This window comes from Hyperolius riggenbachi, chromosome 8, assembly GCF_040937935.1.
Source record: "Hyperolius riggenbachi isolate aHypRig1 chromosome 8, aHypRig1.pri, whole genome shotgun sequence".
NCBI lineage: Eukaryota > Metazoa > Chordata > Amphibia > Anura > Hyperoliidae > Hyperolius > Hyperolius riggenbachi.
The window spans coordinates 147657062-147677832 of NC_090653.1; the positions used below are offsets into that span (position 1 = coordinate 147657062).

General features: G+C 43.2%; 1 protein-coding gene across 3 annotated transcripts in view; it reads right to left on the reverse strand.

The window, feature by feature from the left end:
* Window positions 1-20771, reverse strand: part of LAMP2 (lysosomal associated membrane protein 2) — a 71432-nt gene that overhangs the window by 16462 nt on the left and 34199 nt on the right. For 2 of the 3 annotated variants that reach the window (XM_068251199.1, XM_068251197.1), the window contains exons 6-8: window positions 20485-20610; window positions 20131-20185; window positions 19740-19907 (exon numbers count right to left, since the gene is read on the reverse strand). In XM_068251199.1, coding sequence (XP_068107300.1) covers window positions 19740-19907; window positions 20131-20185; window positions 20485-20610 — 349 coding nt within the window. Of the gene's footprint in view, window positions 1-6062; window positions 9257-19739; window positions 19908-20130; window positions 20186-20484; window positions 20611-20771 lie in introns of those variants that run through there. The other variant, XM_068251198.1, reaches the window with a different exon arrangement.

Sequence of the window (20771 nt, forward strand, 5' to 3'; positions counted from 1 at the left end):
GCCTTATGGTAAGAGCCAGGGCCATAACAGCTTCTCTGCAGGAGGAAAACCAAATCTTCTGTGGACCACCCCATTGCAGTCTTCTCATAGGAAGTATGGTGCACACTCTAGTCCAGGCTTTCTCAACCAGGGTTCTCTGGAACCCCAGGGTTCCTTGAGCACTCTGCAGGGGTTCCTTGGCATTTTCCCCCATCGTGGGGGAAGTATAATAGAGCACCGTATAATAGGTAGTACTGTAACAAGAAACACTAATTTGGGGCATCAGGAGATGGTATAATGAGTGGCAGTGTAATAGGGGGTTGTGAAATAAACAACCACACACACTTTTAAAGACCATGCCTCCTGCAAAATAAATGCAGGGGTTCCTTGAGATCCAAAAGTTAATTGCAGGGTTCCTCCAGGGTAGAAAGGTTGAGAAAGGCTGCTCTAGTCTTAAGCTCAACACACCATACAATCATGGTTGTACAGATTTACCAAATCTATGTAGTATAAGGGCCAACAGATTGAAAATACCTTGAATGATTGATTGGTTAAGCTCTTATACTACATGAAAGTGGTAAGATTGAACAACCAAGATTGTATGGTGTGTGTTGAGCCTTACTCTTAAAAAGCACAACTGAAGTGAAAGGGATATGGAAACTGCCATATTTCCTTTTAAACAATGCACATTGCCTGGCTGTGTTGCTGATCCTCTGCCTCTAATACTTTTACCTATAGACCCTGAACAAGTATGCAAATTAGATGCTTGAAAAAAATTGCGTACGAGAGGAATCGGCGCAGGATACAGAGGGTATATGGCTGATCCTTGCTGCACAAGACCCGGCCATATTAAATACTATTCCCCTCCAAGCCGCCATGGATGGTAGGGAATTAAATAAATGGCTTCCAGTAATTGCTGGAGTCCGAATTATGGTGTTTTAGAAGTAACTTCAGCTCAGGCTTCTGACGGCGCTGAAGTTACTCACTGCTGCGCCCAAGTCTCCTGTGCTGGAATGAAAGTGTTTGGGGAAAAAAATTGCCCTATGCTTGTTTCAGGTGTATGATTCAGACACTACTGAAGCCAGTAAGATCAGCAGGACTGCCAGGCAACTGGTATGGTTTAAAAAGAAATAGATATGCCAGCCTCCAATATCCCTGTCACTTCAGGTGCCCTTTAATGTTGCTAGTATTAGAGTGCAACCATAACTGGGATCCCCAGAAAGACCGTAAAAGCTGGTTATGGTCCCCACCTGCCTATTAAGTGGTCACAATTAAATGACCCACTCTGCTATAATGCTTAACTTCAAGATTCTGAGTGTGCCGTTGTGTCTGAACTTTCACCTCCATGTTTGGAGTAAGTAGGTGGTATTTTCTTGTGTTCTTCTCCTGTTGTAAGTCTTACCCAAGTGTTTTCTTCTGATTAAGCCCAATAAGTAATTTATCCAGAGAATATTCTTCCATTTGTCATCTGTCAAATTCCTATACATCCTTGCTCATGGTCATTGGTTTTGATTTATAAAATTAAGCACTATTTATAGATCAGTTATTTCAAATGACAGGATGTCTGTCAGCCTTGGAAAGTGGATACGGTTGTAGGATAGAGTTTCCAAACCACAAGTGTAGAGAACAGGGGCAAGTTTCAGCTATGCAGGCAAATGACCAGATAAAGGAGCGGGAATAGTAATTAACGCTGCTGGGACATGTGCAGAAACAGAGTAAGTCGTTTATCGGCTTTCCCCTGCACCAAAATCTCCCAGTGGCCAAGTAATTAAGTACACGCAAAAATTCCCTAGTCAGATTCTCCGAAAACTAGTGGAAGACAGGGTACAGACTAACAAAGGAACTTGCTTATCTCTTGTTTATGGTATCAAATTCATTTCACTCTAAACTGAGGGCAGTCTGCTCTAATCTGATGGCAGAGTGAGTCATGAGGGGAGGGGGACTTCCCTCACAGTGCATCTATTAACCATGTGTGTGAGAAAAAAGTCCTGTGTCTGACTTAAGTGTCTGAAGAAAGAATAGGAAATGTAACTTGTTATAAACATTTGTAATGGTCCATGACACCACAGCTTTTTGAACTTTTTATTTCAGAAAAAAACTCTGTAGTCTGATATGCAAAACAAAACACTGGCTGTGCATTGAAGCAGACACCCCTTTGCGAATGATTTGTCTCAATAGAGCCAAATCCTCCACACAAGCTTTTGCCTCTGATATTCAACATGAAAAAGTAGGAAAAGGTTAACACAGCTACTTAGACATTTGTACACTGTCATTTTTAAACACATGATTTGATAGTGTTCCTTTAACCACTTCACCACTGAGGGGTTTTACCCCCTGAGCACTTAGAGCAATTTTCACCTTTCAGCGCTCCTTCCATTCATTAGCCTATAACTTTATCATTACTTATCGCAAAGAAATGAACTATATCTTGGTTTTTTTCCGCCACCAATTAGGCTTTCTTTAGGTGGGACATTATGCCAAGAATAATTTTTTTCTAAATGTGTTTTAATGGGAAAATAGGAAAAATGTGGGGAAAAATTTTTCAGTTTTCGGCCATTATAGTTTTTAAATAATGCATGCTACTGTAATTAAAACCCATGAAATTTGCCCTTTTGTCCCGGTTATAAAACCATTTAAATTATGTCCCTATCACAATGTTTGGCGCCAATATTTTATTTGGAAATAAAGGTGCATTTTTTTCAGTTTTGCATCCATCCCCAATTACAAGCCCATAGTTTATAAAGTAACAGTGTTATACCCTCTTGACATAAATATTTAAAAGGTTCAGTCCCTAAGGTAACTATTTCTGTATTTTTTTTTTAATTGTAATTTTTTTAATTTTTTTTTAATTACAAAAAAAAAAAAAAAAAGGGGGGGGGGGGGGGAGTGTGGGAGGTAATGAGTTAATTTTTTGTGTAAAAATCATTTGTATGTGAAAAATGTGTAGGGTGTAGTTTACTATTTGGCCACAGTAACTTTTTGTTTTAATGCAACCTCCAAGCTTCCTTCCGGAAGCTTGGAGGAAGTATAAGGAGGCTGGACACTTGAGTTTTTTCTCACAATGATCGCGCTGCCCATAGGAGAGCAGCGGATCATTGTGGGGCTTAGATCAACGAACGGGAATGGATTTTCCCGTTCATTGATCTCCGGGCGGGCGGCGCGTTTACGAGCAGGAGCGCGGACAGCGTCAGGAACGCGGAAAGTACGGATTTCTCCGTCCCTGGGGGTTAAAGGATGGAAAAAGGGACGGAGAAATTCGTACGGGCGGGGGTAAAGTGGTTAATAGTATAAATCAGCTCTTGTATAGCATCAGCTCTTATATAGCTGTATAAATCAGCTCTTGAACCACAAGTGTACTGAATTGATACCTGCCTGCACTAGGAAAAAAAAAATTCACTACAAAACTCCTTACGTTACAGTGGATTTCCCCAGGCAATACACTTTAAAGGTGGCCATATATCTAGGGATTTTGCAGCCCGATCAACCATTGTTAAATAATTTTATTGAATTGGGCAAAATCAGTGCAGCAACAAGAATGCCCGATTGACAATTTGACCACTCTCAGATTGAAATCAGTTAAAAGTTAAAAAAATATAAATAAAAAAAAAATACATTTTAGAATGATGTGGCTGATCAGGTGAGAAATCAGGATGAGCAATGAAACTGAAGGAGCCCCCAGCCGATGTCCTCCCAAATGTTAAAGTGTGCCCCACCCACCTGCATTAAAAAGTTAATGTTCCAGCTGCCGCGAGTGTCCTGCTTCCCCTTTCACATCCTACGCAACTACCACTTGTAGCGCGCTAGTACGTGTGTGATGTCACATGTGCGTCACATGCAAAACGTGGCAGCCACGTGGGACGTAAATCGGCAAGGAGCAGCTGGAACATGTGAGATTTTAATGCATGAGCACCTTCGTATTAATTTTTTTTTTTGGGGGGGGGGGGGGCATTTCATGCTGAAATCAATCGGGAATCGACTAGCAGGGTATGGACAGCAGAGAGACTTTTGGTTGATTTGTCCATACACAGCTAGAAGAAGTATGGGCACCTTAAAGAGACTGAATGTTAAAGTGAATTTAGACTCGCTTCAGTCATGTTAAGAACTATAACACTTTATAAACCGCCGCTATCCTGTAGCAAAACAAGAGGTTTATACCCCAAATCCCCCCTGCAAAACCCACAACTTTCTTGGTCTTGCTGCTCATGGAGGAAGAGCTATGAGCTTCAGCTCTGCATCCATGCAAGTCAATCGCCACGCGATCAACGGGGATTGACGTGCCAAGAGGCAGAGCTACAGCCATTAGCTCTGCCTCATCAGGAAGCACTCCCCGGAGTTAGGAGAGGGGATTTGGGGGTAATAAACCCCTGGTTTTGCTACGGGATAGCGGTGGTTTAGAAGGGGTTATAGTTCTTAACATGACTGAATGTTAAAGAGAATCTGAAGTGAGTCTAAATTCACTTTAAGAGCAGAAGATAAAGAAAGTTGACAGGGATAGGAAAGAGGCAAGTAATTTAATGTTCATTAAAGGATTGCATAGTTTAGGCATCAGGATAGTGAAGATGGGATACAAAAAGGTAGTACATAGCCATACTCCTGGTTATCACAAAGCTGCTGGCGTACTGAAAACACACATCAGCAGGAGAGCCAGGCAAGTGGACTAAAGATGGGGAGCAAATATTCCTCAATACCAGTTGTGGAACCAGGTCAATGAAAGGAAAGGTTGCTGACATTCTCTGAATCTTGTTAGAAAAGTTTACAGTTGCCAAACTTCATACTGTGGAAATGTCCCTTTACTCCCTGCATCTCATCACCTAGACTTCAAAACTATTATTCCCAAGGGTTTCAGGTTGGGTTAGGCAGAGGGTCAGTAAAGATTCAGTGGATTAGGGTAGGACCAGAAACATAAGCAATGATGCTCCGGTGGATCTGCGGCTGTGCAAAACAGAACCTTTAGCCAATTGCTGCAGTGTGCTCCATACTTGCATTCTAAATAGTCAGGTAAAAGGACAACTGAAGTGAGAATAGGCAGGCTGCCATATCCATTTCCTTTTAAACAAAACCAGTTGCCTTGCAGCTGAGCCATTTGGCTGCAGTAGTGTGAACACCACCAGAAACAAGCATGCAGCTAATCTGGTCAGTTCTGACAATATTGCCAGAAACACCTGATGTGCCTATGCTTGGTCTGGGTTCATGGCTGAAAGTATTAAAAACAGGATCAGCGCCCTGCTACTGGTATTGATTAAAAGGAAATAAATATGACAGCCTCCATATCCCTCTAGCTTCAGTTGTCCTTTAAAGGGGAACTGAAGAGAGGTATATGGAGGCTGCCATGTTTATTTCTTTTTAAGCAATACCAGTTGCCTGGCAGCCCTGCTGATCCTCTGCCTCTAATACTATTAGCCATAGCCCCTGAATAAGCATGCAGCAGATCAGGTGTTTGACTTTAAAGTCATATCTGACAAGACTAGCTGCGTGCTTGTTTCTGGTGTTATTCAGATACTGCTGCAGAGAAAATCGACCAGCAGGGCTGCCAGGCAACTGGTATTGATTAAAAGGAAATAAATATGGCAGCCTCCATATACCCCTTCAGTTCCCCTTTAAGGAAAGCTCACCAGTGAAAAAACAACAAGAATCTCTCCAATGGGTACAAAAGCCATAAGGCTAGGCTCACAGGTTAGGCTCAGTGGGTGTTGGGTCCCGTGACAGCAGGGACGCAACTAGAAAGTGGCATTGCATATCAGTGTGTTGCGTCGCATACAGTTAAGCATACAGGCAATGAAGAGTATAGTTCAATATTACATGCACATTTTGCAGTAGCTCATTGCATTACGATGCCACATGCTGTTACACCACAATGCACTCGCCACACTGAACACCACATAGGTGGTGCATTGCAGCGTGGCAAGTGGCGTTACAATGCAGCAGTTATGCCACACCACAATGTAAACGTAGCTATGTAGATAGGTTTATTTCCATCTGTACCCAAACTGCAGATTTCCCTCCAGTTACTGAAAGGAAAAAAAAAAAAATCCTACACCTTCTACAAAATCCAAAACTTCAAATAAAGCAAATGAACAGGTATAAACAATTGTTTCCACTCATTTTATTAATAGTTAGAATTATATTCATCAATTTAATGACCAATTTAAAAATACAAAACACTCAGATGTTTAGACAAAAAAAACGCACAAGAGGAAGTCATAAAACCCAACTGCAAAATACATTAGTGCTTCATATTCTATGCTCATGTAACCAAGTTTTAACAAGTCAAGCGTTGTCCATGTCATTCAAAAATGGACGATGTGGTTAAAATATTAAGTACTCCTTTGTGCAGGTACCTGCAGCAGTGGCAGCAATGCCTGGAATAATGCACCCGATATTGCTGCCATGTCTGCAGGCTCTGGAGAAATCTTCCTGTAGGAGTAGATATAACAGCCCAAGCCCATCTAGACTGCACAGCCAGCAGCTCACAACATATTCAGCAGTCAGTGATGTGAAGGTGGGCTGGGGGGAGGTACAGCTGTTGGCCTATTTGTAGACTCTTTTCTGGTTCAGATACTGGGGAGTATACAACATGAGTTACTATGAAAAGAATGTGCATAACAGGAAATATGCCAAGTTCATCTAAATGAGAGGAAGCCTCAATATAGGAACAAAGCTTGGTTCATACACTAATAGATTCAGCTGGAGCATTACTGTATCCATATAGTACAGAGACTGAAGGAGACAAGCCAGGAGGACGCTGCAGGACCTCGCTGCCTACGGTGAGCTGAAAGAGGCCCCAGGTAAGTATTCTTTTAAATTTAGACACTCCTCGGAGTCTCTTTAAAAAGTGACATGAGGCACCATTTCTGCAGTGCGGAAAAATGGGCAGCAGGGAGGGGGATGAAGCAGACTGCATTACAATGTAAAACATCAGTGATCACCAAATGGCCTGTGTACAAAAGTCTCCCCCTCTGAATTACTGGCCTATAACAAGAAGCCCTGCTCCGAATCCAGGGGATGCATTGCTTGCTACAGGCATGAGATTCAAACCACTGATGCCCAAAAATAAGCATAACCACCAGAAATAGGCCCCCTCTTCAATATCAAGATGGAAGCTTCCAAATTCCTCTTCGGTCAGGTTTCCTTTAAATTTTTAAAGCATAACTTTTTACCTACACTTGACTGATCAAAGATTAGTTATTTTTTACAGTAGTATAAAAGTAGGGACAGTAAAGGAGATGAAAAATGGTTATACAAATGATAAAGGGGGGCAAAATAGAATATATTCCAGTTAACACAGGACAAATACTGATAGGCTAACACAAAATTAATTTAACATACAGCAGGCTCATTTGCTGTAACTTAAAGTGATTGATACAAGACCCTCTGAAAAATGTTAAAGCGGATCTCCAGCTTAAAGGAAAAAAAAAAAAATCTAGCATGCTACCTGTAAAAGAAAGTTATAGTTACCTGTGCTGCCTAGTTCCACATCACCCGACTTCTAGCACATGGCCCTGCCTCCCCTCTTCCGGGAGTGAATATCATGGCATTTTCCTCTGGGGAGAGAGGGGAGGTTGGGCCATGTGCTCGAAGTCATGTGATGTGGGGGTCTTCAAGACAAGGCAGCGCAATTAACTAACTTTACAGGTAGCCTGCTGGATTTTTACTTTAGCAGGTGAGAATGGTCCGCACAAATGTCTAAAAAAATCCAAAAATGTATTCAGGACATGTTACAGTACAAGAAGCACAAGACTAGTCTTATGCTTTTTGTACTGGAACAGGTCCTAAATTTTGGATGTTTTGAGACATTTCTACAGACCATTCTCACCTTGTTCAGTTTCATTTGGGCCTGGCTGCCTAGGTTCCAGCACAGTCTTGATTCTACAGAGAGGTCACCCCCTTCCCTTCCAATTTTTACTTTACTTTGGAGATCTGTTTTAAGTTATGGACTAGAGATGGCCAATGGCTTGCAAATGTAATGTTAATTGAATTCAACTTGGACGTGAACCAGTCAAATGCACCTCTGAATTACAATGCCCACTTTCAAGCCCCATATAACTTGCATGCAAGTGAGGTTTTTTTTTTCCATCTCATGGACCAGCTCTACCCCTCACTGGCAGATGGCAGATTGTTTCCAGATCCAGCTGGTTGAACAAGCAGCAGTCCTATCCTACAAGAGTGCCATGAGTGCCTATCCTACAAGAGAAGCTATGAAGTTAGAGCAAGCCAAAGGCAAGCACTGGTGAACATATTACCAAAGAGAAATGCATGCAGACCACCAAACCCTAGCTCCACATTATCCTGGACAGCTGGGTCATTTTGTATGTTGGCTTCTATTGCCATTTACTTTATACCGGCTCGGCTGTATTTCAGAGGATCAGGCATGCTACTGACAGGTAGAAGCCTTGGTCGTGTAATCAGTGCCTTTAGCCTGACTGCTGCTAGTGTAAAATAAATGAAACCTAGGAATTTATAAAATGCTACTTTGGTATAAGTACTGTCCAACAGGCACCTGGGATCTGAATAGCCCTGTCAAGGTGGCAGTTTCAACATGCATATCACACACCCAAAAAAAAAAAAAAAAAAAAAAAAAAAAATCATGCAGTATCTTAATGCAATAAAACTGAAAATCGGAGTGGTTTCAATGCCCTTCAACAGACATGGGTACGAGGGTGCACTCCAATCCTTAAAACTTGTGGAATGATAAAGTAGATGCAAGACTGAACAACATGGTCTAAAGTACACAAAGGTTCCCTTCACTTTGTAGAATTTAGCAGCAGCATTTATGTCGTTAAACAATAACTTAGAATAAGAAAACTGCAACACTCAGTTGAGGAAGAAACTTATTGAAAGATGGCGAGACCTGAAGTTCCACAGAAGGTGGGGGTCTAAGCATGGCTCTAGATCAGGCATGGGCAAACTTTGCCCTCCAGCTGTTAAGGAACTACAAGTCCCACAATGCATTGCAAGAGTCTGACAGCCACAGTCATGATTCAAAGGCAAATGCGTTGTGGGACTTGTAGTTCCTTAACAGCTGGAGGGCCAAGTTTGCCCATGCCTGATCTAGACAGACGCATGTTTCAGATTATAATTCAGAACTTGCACCTACTTCAAAACACGAAAGTGCAAATCAGGCCTGTAAAAGGGGGCAATTAAAGGGTCTGATATCCAACATGGGTTTTTCTTCTGCCAATTAGATATGCAACCACAATAATGACAATTAAGCCTGAAAGTGCAGCGCCAACTATGATTGGAATTAAAATGGAGTCTTCATCAATGTAACATTCAGAAGCTGTAGATGAAAAAACAGAAAATAAAAATGGGTGAATATGAAAAAGAAAAAAATTGTGAATCTAAATGCAAGCAAGCCACAACTAAAATAAAAATAAAAGACATACAAAAAATGCAGAAGCAAGTATTTTCCAGACCGATCTTTTATCCTACCAACCCCTCCAGCATAAAATATTGGGCAAAGTAGAAACCCATTTCTACTGAACATGGTCCTTCACTCTCCCCTACTGCCACGTTTTTATTAGCCCAGGCAATCCAGTACTATCTGGCCTTATATCCAGGACGCCAACCCGTCATAGGGTGCTCCCTCCATTATACCAGAGCTCTGTCTCAAATGCAGTAGAGATGAAAAAAAAGAGCAGCCAGGTACCAGTCACAGGACTAAGGAGTTCTTTCTAAATAGGGTCATATGCATGAGCTTTTTACCGGTTATAAGAGAAGTGAAAGAAGGCAAAATCCTGGAGAACAACTTAACTGCAATAGCAACGCACATTTTGTGATTGGTTACTATACGTATTTTACTGCAGATGTGCTCTAACCAAGATGGCATATACAGGTCCTTCTCAAAAGATTAGCATATTGTGATAAAGTTCATTATTTTCTGTAATGTACTGATAAACATTAGACTTTTATATTTTAGATTCATTACACACAACTGAAGTAGTTTAACCTCCCTAGCGGTATGGACAGAAATGTCCGTTCAAAAAAACATGCTGTGAACAGTATAAACATGCATACACATCAATACTCTCCTGCACTGTATACTAGACCCTTGCTTGACACATTTTGGCAAGTTACAGGGAAAAAAAAGTTTTAAAAATAAATTTTATCACTGTTTGCACAGAAATCCTGGGGAAATTGAACGCTGGGAAGGTTAAGCCTTTTATTGTTTTAATATTGATGATTTTGGCATACAGCTCATGAAAACCCAACATTCCTATGAGCACATTTCATCCGACTAAAAAAAAAAAATGTTTTTAAAACAAAAAAGTCAACCTTCAAATAATTATGTTCAGTTATGCACTCAATACTTGGTCGGGAATTCTTTTGCAGAAATGACTGCTTCAATGTGGCGTGGCATGGAGGCAATCAGCCTGTGGCACTGCTCAGGTGTTATGGAGGCCCAGGATGCTTCGATAGCGGCCTTAAAGGAGTCATAGTAAAATGAGTGGTACTTATTGTGACTCCTTTCACAACAGAGGAGGATTTTTATCCAGCTTGTAAAAGATAAGAGCAGAGACGCTGATGGCTTATGTAAATAACACACTGGAGTGTGCATAGAGGGGCCTGGAGAGGGGTGTGCATAACAGATCAGCACGGAAGAGTTGGCAGCCTTCCAGACACAGGGCGACAAGTCCGACAGGGGAAAGATACATTGATTTATTACAGAGACTGATAGTAGAAAGTGCTGCAGTAAGTCAGAGCACATTAGAACAGGTTTAGGAACTTGTAGGATGGTAAAAAAACAGGCTGAAACTTTTGTTGCAGAGTCTCTTTAAAGGCGTCATCGGGGCAAATATAGTAAAATGAGTGGTACTTCCGGGGGGCTTCCTTCAGCCCCAAGCTCCCAGGACCTCCCTCGCAGCTCTGCCCGCAGCCGTTCGCCGAAGCTCCGACCCGGTCCCTGGCGATGACATCAGAGCGACCTGGAGGTCGCTCTGTACTGCGCCATCGGCATTGTCAATCAGTTCTGCGCAGTCCGCTCCACGTGGCGGTGATAGACAGCGGCGATTGCGCAGGCGCAGTACAGCGCGACCTCTAGGTCGCTCTGACATTGCCGGGGACCGGGTCGGAGCTTCGACGAACGGCTGCAGGCAGAGCTGCAGCGAGGGAGGTCCTGGGAGCTTGGGGCTGTACGGCAAGTACCACTCATTTTACTATATTTGCCCTGACGACTCCTTTAACCACTTTCCAACCGCGTCACGCCGATGGGCGTGGCGGCAGCCCCAGGACTGCCTAACGCTGATTGGCGTAAAGTCCTGGGGCTGTAATTTGCATGAGGCTGCGCGCGCATCTCATGCTCGGAGGTGGAGCTCCGCCCCCTCTTCAGGAGACTGTTAGACGGCGATCACGCCGTCTATTTACACTGTGCAGCGCTGCGATCAGCAGCAGCGCTGCACTGGGGACAGCCTCAAGAGGTTAAAGAGACTCTGCAACAAAAGTTTCATCCTGTTCTTTACCATCCTACAAGTTCCTAAACCTGTTCTAATGTGCTCTGGCTTACTGCAGCACTTTCTACTATCAGTCTCTGTAATAAATCAATGTATCTTTCCCCTGTCGGACTTGTCGCCCTGTGTCTGGAAGGCTGCCAACTCTTCCGTGCTGATCTGTTATGCACACCCCTCTCTAGGCCCCTCTATGCACACTCCAGTGTGTGTTATTTACATAAGCCAGCAGCGTCTCTGCTCTCTTATCTTTTACAAGATAAAAGCTAAGCTGGATAAAAATCTTCTGTAATTCCTCAGTATTGTGACTCCTTTCACAACAGACACCGGGTAGAGCTGTCTGCAGGAAGAAACAATCTGTAAAGCTGGCCATACACTGGCCCGATTTGCGCCCGTTTCGACAGCAGATTCGATCTCTGGGATTGAATCTGCTGCCAATCGTTCACGCTACACGCCGAGTTTCGATCCATTTCGTCCGATCCCGTCGATCACGCCGTGCGGAAAATAACCGTCGATCGCCCGCGGGTAAAGAGCGCATCGCTAGCGGCGTTAGAGTGCCCGACTACCGACGCAATAGAGCCCACATACATTACCTGCTCCGCCGGCGCGACTCGTGTCTCCCGGTCACCGCTGCTCTGTCTGCGCTCTGGTCTCCAGGTCCGGCATGCCTCACTTCTAGCCCGGCAGGAAGTTTAAACAGTAGAGCGCCCTCTACTGTTTAAACTTCCTGCCGGGCTAGAAGAAGTGAGGCATGCCGGACCTGGAGACCAGAGCGCAGACAGAGCAGCGGTGACCGGGAGACTGGAGTCGCGCCGGCGGAGCAGGTAATGTATGCGGGCGGGCGGGGGCAGCAGCACCACCACAGATTGTGAACGGTTTCAGGCTGAAATCGGTTCACAATCTGTTTGCTGTAAAGGTAGCCATACGATCCCTCTCTGATCAGATTCGATCAGAGAGGGATCTATCTGTTGGTCGAATCTGATGGCAAATCGACCAGTGTATGGCCACCTTAACTCTTCAGTGAGTGATAGCTGCAGGGGGAAATAAACACAAAAATGATCTATTGAGATTCAAAAGGAATGCTGTATACAGCCTGCTTGTGTATGGATGTATTTTCTGTGTGTGGACATACATTACATCAACCTACTTCCTGTTTTGGTGGCCATTTTGTTAGTTTTAAAAATTTGTTTGTAAACAGACTACTTTTAATGTGGCGGGGAGCGGCGAAATTGTGACAATGGGGAATAGGAGATGTCCCCTAATGCACCGGTATGTTTACTTTTGTGCGATTTTAACAATACAGATTCTCTTTAAGCTCATCCAGAGTGTTGGGTCTTGCGTCTCAACTTTCTCTTTACAATATCCCACAGATTCCTTATGGGGTTCAGGCAGGCCAATTGAGCACAGTAATACCATGGTCAGTAAACCATTTGCCAGTGGTTTTGGCACTGTGAGCAGGTGCCAGGTCGTGCTGAAAAATGAAATCTGCATAAAGCTTTTCAGCAGATGGAAGCCTGAAGTGCTCCAAAATCTCCTGATAGCTAGCTGCATTGACCCTGCCCTTGATAAAACACACAGTGGACCAACACCAGCAGCTGACATGGCACCCCAGACCATCACTGACTGTGGGTACTTGACACTGGACTTCAGGCATTTTGGCATTTCCCTCTCCCCAGTCTTCCTCCTGCCTCTGGGACCTTGATTTCCGACATGCAAAAGTTGCTTTCATCCACTGAGCAACAGTCCAGGGCTGCTTCTCTGTAGCCCAGGTCAGGCGCTTCTTCCGCTGTTTCTGGTTTAAAAGTGGCTTGACCTGGGGAATGCAGCACCTGTAGCCCATTTCCTGCACGTGCCTGTACACTGTGGCTCTGGATGTTTCTACTCTAGACTCAGTCCACTGCTTCCGCAAGTCCCCCAAGGTCTGGAATCGGTCCTTCATATTCTTCCTCAGGGTCCGGTCACCTCTTCTCGTTGTGCAGAGTTTTCTGCCACACTTTTTCCTTCCCACAGACTTCCCACTGAGGTGCCTTGATACAGCACTCTGGGAACAGCCTATTCGTTCAGAAATTTCTGTGTCTTACCCTCTTGCTTGAGTGTGTCAATGATGGCCTTCTGGACAGCAGTCAGGTCGGCAGTCGTATGCTGGATACACACGGTGCGTTCCCGCACTCGATTTCCCGCTCAATTCGTTTATTTCCAACTTGTCTGATATGCATTTCGATGGATCGTTAGGTCGATTTGCATGCGAATCGACCTAACGATCCATCGAAATGCAAATCGGACATGTTGGAAATAAACGAATTGAGCGGGAACGCACCGTGTGTATCCAGCATTACCCATGATTGCGGTTTTGAGTAATGAACCAAGCTGGGAGTTTTTAAAAGCCTCAGGAATCTTTTGCAGTTGTTTAGAGTTAGTTGATTCAGAGGATTAGATTAATAGCTCGTTTAGAGAACCTTTTCATGATATGCTAATTTTTAGAGATCGGAATTGTGTTTTCATGAGCTGTATGCCAAAATAATCATTAAAATAAAAGTCTTGAACTACTTCAGTTGTGAGTAATGAATCTAAAACATATGAAAGTCTTATGTTTATCAGTACATTACAGAAAATAATGAACTTTATCACAATATGCTAATTTTTTGAGAAGGACCTGTAGTACTTTAGAGTCTGGAAAATCTTAGAATGCTTTGATCTCCACTAGCAGAAAATATAGAAACTGAAAGCAGAATCCTGTTATTGTCTCATACTGCCCCTAGTGACAAGTGGCCATAAACATTACAGCAGTACTAATTAAAAGCAGGGAAATTGTGCTAAAATTTGTCTGGAGTCTTCACAAGCCTCTAAAATTGACTGCTAGTGTAAAAAAAAAAAAAAAAAAACCTCAGTTACAGAACCCATTATATTCATGCAGCTTAATTGGGAACATTGCATGCAAACTTAAGAAAAGGCAAAACTTGGCAGACCTGATGGAACTCCAGTTCTGAATGTGATAAACCAGACAAGCTCATCTTATCCTTCCACTATACGGTGACCTGTGACAATTCAGATGGCTCTAGGTTCCAATTTTTTTGTCCAATTTATTTCTATGCAATATAAGCAACTGCCTAAAATATTCATTCAATATATTCACTGGGTTTACCATTCTGCTGCATATATTTGGCAAGATTGAACAAAAAAAATAAATAAATTTAGTGGCCACCATTAGATAACATGTAGGTCTCGCCTTTTAACAAGACCAGCCCTACCCTTACCATACTCCTAATGGGTGTTATACAATACATAAAAAAAAAAAAAAATGAACAGACCGACAACGGTAGGCAGGTGCATCTCATTTGAATGCAGGGTGTGTACTTTGTCTATTAATAGTCCTTGCAGACTTCACGCTGGTAGTCATTTGAATGCAGCCTGCCCTATGTAGCGCCGTTCATTGTTCGCTATGTACATAAGGTATTTTTCGACCAGCTGCTCCCATCTCAAAGTTTTGCATTTAATGTGAAGTTATATGCACAGCTTCTGCTTTGGGTACAAGGTGCGTTTGTTTTCTCACGGTGGGCTCAGCGCATCTCTAACGTATACCTATGTGAGGAAGCCTGGTGATGCGCTGATCTACCTTCTATATCATTAGGTTTGAGTTGGATGATCAAACGCCCGAAGAATTGTATCCTTAAAGAGACACTGAAGCGGGGAAAAAAAAAATGATGATGATGATGATGATTTGTATGTGTAGTACAGCTAAGAAAAAAAAACATTTTAGATCAGATATATCAGTCTAATTGTTTCCAGTACAGGAAGAGTTGAGAAACTCCAGTTATCTCTATGCAAAAAGCTATTAAGCTCTCCGACTAACTTAAGGTGGCCATACACTGGTCGATTTGCCATCAGATTCGACCAACAGATAGATCCCTCTCTGATCGAATCTGATCAGAGAGGGATCGTATGGCTACCTATACAGCAAACAGATTGTGAACCGATTTCAGCCTGAAACCGTTCACAATCTGTTGTGGTGGTACTGCTGCTGCTGCCCCCGCCCGCCCGCATACATTACCTGCTCCGCCGGCGCGACTGCAGTCTCCCGGTCACCGCTGCTCTGTCTGCGCTCTGGTCTCCAGATCCGGCATGCCTCACTTCTTCTAGCCCGGCAGGAAGTTTAAACAGTAGAGGGCGCTCTACTGTTTAAACTTCCTGCCGGGCTAGAAGAAGTGAGGCATGCCGGACCTGGAGACCAGAGCGCAGACGGAGCAGCGGTGACCGGGAGACTGCAGTCGCGCCGGCGGAGCAGGTAATGTATGCGGGCTCTATTGCGTCGGTCGTCGGGCACTCGAACGCCGCTAGCGATGCGCTCTTTACCCGCGGGCGATCGACGGTTATTTTCCGCACGGCACGATCGACGGGATCGGACGAAATTGATCGAAATTCGGCGTGTAGCGTGAACGATTGGCAGCAGATTCGATCCCAGTGATCGAATCTGCTGTCGAAACGGGCGCAAATCGGGCCAGTGTATGGCCTGCTTTAGTCTTGGAGAGGGCTGTTATCTGACTTATTATCTCAACTGTAATTGAACTGTTTACTTTTCCTCTGCTAGAGGAGAGTTCATTACTTCACAGACTGCTCTGAAAGACTCATTTTGAATGCCGAGTGTTGTGTAATCTGCACGTATTATAGAGTGATGCAATGTTAGAAAAAAAAACACTATATACCTGAAAATAAAAATATGAGAATATTTTCTTTGCTGCTAATCTTCTAGTAATTATTCATAGTACACAACCAATTCATTATATCATTTTTTTTTCGCTTCAGTGTCTCTTTAACTGTAACCATGAGTCAGGCTCGGGCTGGAAATCTGCAGCTCAGAATGGTAATCCCCAGCTGGATCCATGAGAGATGTGTAATGTGCAGGCCCTGCCACAGATCTAGCGGTATGTGTAACGTGCTGGGCTGCCAGAGATCTAGCGGTATGATTTTTAAGTTCTAAAAAGCAGGTGGAAAGAAAAAAAAATTTTTGCACTGCATTCAGAAAGGGATGGGCTCCACAGTAGGTAACTACTCAAATTCGTGATTAAAATGAGGCTTTGCTGCCTCAGGTGTGTGCATGGGAGACGGGGTTAATTAGCCAAAAGCCCACCGGCGTCTATGAACAACATGTCTGGAACGCGTCCAACGGGCACGTTCCACGACTAACTGCCGCACACTTCCTCCAAGCCAGAAGGTAGTGAATCATGGAACACATCCCACTGGACACGGTCGAGACGTGTGATACATAGAAGCCGGCGGACTTTTGGGTTATTAACCTAGTCTCCCATGCTCACACCTGAGGCAATGAAGCTTCATTTTAGTCACGAATTCGAGTAGCTACCTACTCGGGAGCCCATCCCTGCATTCAGACACACAGGGCCGGTGCACACTGCCGCGGTTTTTAAAATGCTTGCAGGGTGAAAACCACTTGGCTGATGAAAGTGGATGGTGTGCACTATCAGCCAAGTGGTTTTCACCCTGCAAGCATTTTAAAAACCGCTCCAGTGTGCACCAGCCCTGTGTGTGAATGCAGGGATGGGCTCCCGAATAGGTAGCTACTCGAATTCGTGACTAAAATGACCAGAGCGTTTTTTTTTTTTTCACAAACGCAAACTCGGGGGCTGCAGCATTTTTTAGATTTCTGAGGCATTTCTGCCTCAATGTAAAAGGAGTTCTGTGTAGGTTAAAAAGTAAAACAAGCTGACACTTACCTGGGGCTTCTATCAGCCCCCTGCAGCGGTAATGTCCTGCGCCGTCCTCTCCTGATGCGCAGTTCCCTGCCGCTGGTCCCTGTGTAATCACGCGAGTGATTACACTGCGGCTGCGCTCTCGCTACCGTACGCGTCAGAGCTTACTGCGCAGGCACAGTACAAGAAAACTTGTTACTGCGCAGCAAAGCTCCAGATGACGCAAACTGGAGCGCGCATTCTTAGTCTGTCAGCAGAATGCCCGGTGGCGGCGGGGGAACGGCGCATCGAGAGGACGGCACGGGATATTACCGCTGCAGGGGGCTGATAGAAGCCCCAGGTAAGTGTCAGCTTGTTTTCATTTTTAACCTACACAGAACCCCTTTAAGATATAGGAAAGTAGAAAACCACTCTGAAAAAAATGCTAGATCAGAGTGGTTTTCCAAGAGTTTGTTACAGAAGCTGTTCAGCAACAGCTTTCAATAATATTTGTAATCTGCTAGACAAAAAAAAAAAAAAAAAAAAAAAAGAACAGCCTAGAATCGCTCTGAAATCTGCAAAACACTAGAGGTTTCTGAAGCAGATCTGCTAGAGGTTTTTGGTGTGCACTGGGCCTAAAATCCAGAAATACATCCAAGGAGGTTAATGGCCACCTTCACAAATAAATTACACTATGAATCTTTAGTAAGGTGAGGTTCACTAGCTCAGTTTGTGATAGAGATATAGATGTATTAGACCACAAATGCTGCAGTATCACTGGGTATTAGCACCAAGCCCAACAGGCCAGATAAAATACTGCTGCAAAAAAGTTACATAAAACATATTGAAGTTTGGATCATGCAAACACTATAAAGACAAATCGGTTCCTTGATCTCCATTTTAATACAAAACAGGAATTTCCAAAAGCAATTTTAAAGGAATGCAATTTTGACCCTGCATGCCTTCAATGGAATCGCTCCAAAAATGCTTCACCTTTGCAATTTTGGCAAATTGCAAATGCTGCAGTGGACGCCATAGACTTAGTACTTTTCCACGGGCAGTTGATAGGCAGTGAAATGTCTCTCAAACTCACAACTTCTTGCTGCTGCCTGGTAACTGCTTGCTGAACAAACCGTTGCATTACTTATGGAAATGAGGCTACAGAAGAGCTTTTGGAATTTTGCTGGCGATTACGCAAAAGCACAAAGTGCTCCTGTACGTACTTTAGTGGACCCAGCCCTAAAAGAAATGCAGCTATTCTATCTGGTGACCATCTATAAATGGCCACCTTTAGATTGATCAGTCAGATCAAAATCTGACCCGATCACCACACTAGGAACAGATTTAACATATTTCAGTATGCAATAAAAAAAAAAAAAAAAAAAAAAAAAAGGCTTTTAGGCTGCAAATCGCAATACCGATTTTCACTGGATTCTAGCAATAAATAAAAATGTATTTTACTTACCTGGGGCTTGTTTCAGCACCCCCTAGTCTGTCAGAGCCCATGGTGTTCTCTAGGTTCCCTCCATTGCAGTGCTGCCAGCTCCAAAAGACCCACAACTACAGCTATAGTCGCAGGCTACTACGTATGCGCAATTCATTCTTTCGTCAATTGCAGAGCGTGATCGAGGAGATGCAGGTGAGAAGCTTATGTGCAGTAGCCAATAACTAAAGCTGTAGTTGCAGGTCTTTCAGAGCTGGCAACTTAAACGGAAAATCTGTATGGATGAAATCTCTGGCTCAATCATCCCACACCTAAAACAGGCATGCAGCTAATCTGTCAGAATCCTCTGATCTGCATGCTTATTCAGGGTCTATGGCTGAAAGTATCAGCAGGGCTTCCAGGCAACTGAGTTTAAAAGAAAATCCAATATGGCAGCCTTCACATCTCTCACTTGAAGTTCACTTTAAGATATTGGGCGTGTTGAGGTCTTTGCCTGGGGAAGAACATATTCATCTTGCTGAGCACACCCCTGATAGTTGATCTTGTTATCCCATCAGAACGCTTAGGAGATCAAGTCACTGCTTTGACATCAGCAAATTTAGTTTTTGGACCTACTGATTGTTTTGGCTTTCATTTTACCCTAAAAGTAGCTAAAGCTTTTGAATCTGGTCATTTGCTAGCATGTCACCTACTAAAACAGCCACTGGTTTGGAGAGGAAAGTGGCAGCTGAAGGGAGGAGCCAGACAACTGAACAGTAATGATTGCTCTAGCCACTTCTGTATATTAGGTAAGGGGAATATAGTGCATAAAGTAAATGTTCCACTGTATGCTCTCAAATACATAGCTCTGTTTCTACTCAAATCAGTATTTGTAAGTAATTTAATTTAGGCCAGATAAGCTGGTGAGAAAGCTAAACGTGATGCAGAGGTTTACAGACTAACACTACCATGGCACAAGTAAACAGAACCCTAAGCTTTTTCCCCAGAGTTAGAGAACAGCCAGTGCACGCACAAATGCTACAGCAATACAAACATTTGTATAGTGCTTTTCTCCTGTCAGACTCAAAGCGCTCAAGAGCTGCAGCCACTGGGATGCGCTCAAGAGGCCGCCCTGCAGTGTTAGGGAGTCTTGCCTTAAACTCCTTACTGGATAAGTAATAGGTACAGCCACTACAACAGACTCAATCTTCTTACCTGTGGAGTATGTTCCATTCTGAACACTGAAAGGCTGGACTCTGACACTGAAAGTATTAATGTGGAGGTCTTCTGAGACGCTAATGAGCTGCTCCTTGTGGCACAGGTAAGAGTTTCCTACAGATGCATCCCACAAACTCAGATTACTGTTTACGGTTTGAGAAGTGGCTAAAGTGCAAAACATAACAAAAATAAAATGGACTTCATGCATACAGAGTCAAAAAGAAATCAAAGGTTACATCTTACACATTTACTGTCTGAATGGTTAAATGCTATGTGAACAGTTTGTTACAATGCTCTTGCAACTATCTTGGATATGCCCCACTCCTTTCCTGTAGAGTTTTGTAAAACTAGGTTTACAATACAGAAAGAGATACAGGAGATTACATACCTGAACCATTTCTCAGGGTCACATTAACTTCTTGGAGATGAAAGTTGTTCTTTTTCTACAAGAGAGAAAATAAAAAAAAAATAAAAAAATCAAGCCCATAAACGTAGGTTACCCTTGCTCTACAGGAGAACATAAGCCAAACAGTCTCTGCAGAAACATTTCCAAAAGCTCAGGTGAATCCAAGTTGTAACGCAAAGAGAAGATGAATGCAAGGAGAGTACTGGTATTTTCTTCATGCACTTCAATAACTAAAGTGGAGAAACGTGTCAAGTCTGAAATTACTAGATGCCTTAGTAAAGCAAAATAAATAAAATACAGTGTCTTACATAAACAGAAGATAATAGTACTACTTACAAGAAGAAAATTAAACTCCACAACTGTGGCGTTGTGGTCATTCAGCCTCAAGATGGCACTGTCATTTCCACAGCTTCCTGAACTTTCAGTGGTGTTTGGGTCAATGTTCAGCACAGTCCAAATATTCTTCAGAGAAAAACATTGTAAAAAAAATAAAAATTTAAATTAGACAAGAGAAATTCGGAAGAAAAAAAAAAGTAAGGTTGGGTAAAAAGGCATGGCTCTAGAGATCTACACATCTAGATATCTACCTAGATTTTACTGGAGACACAGTTGAGGGTAAACAG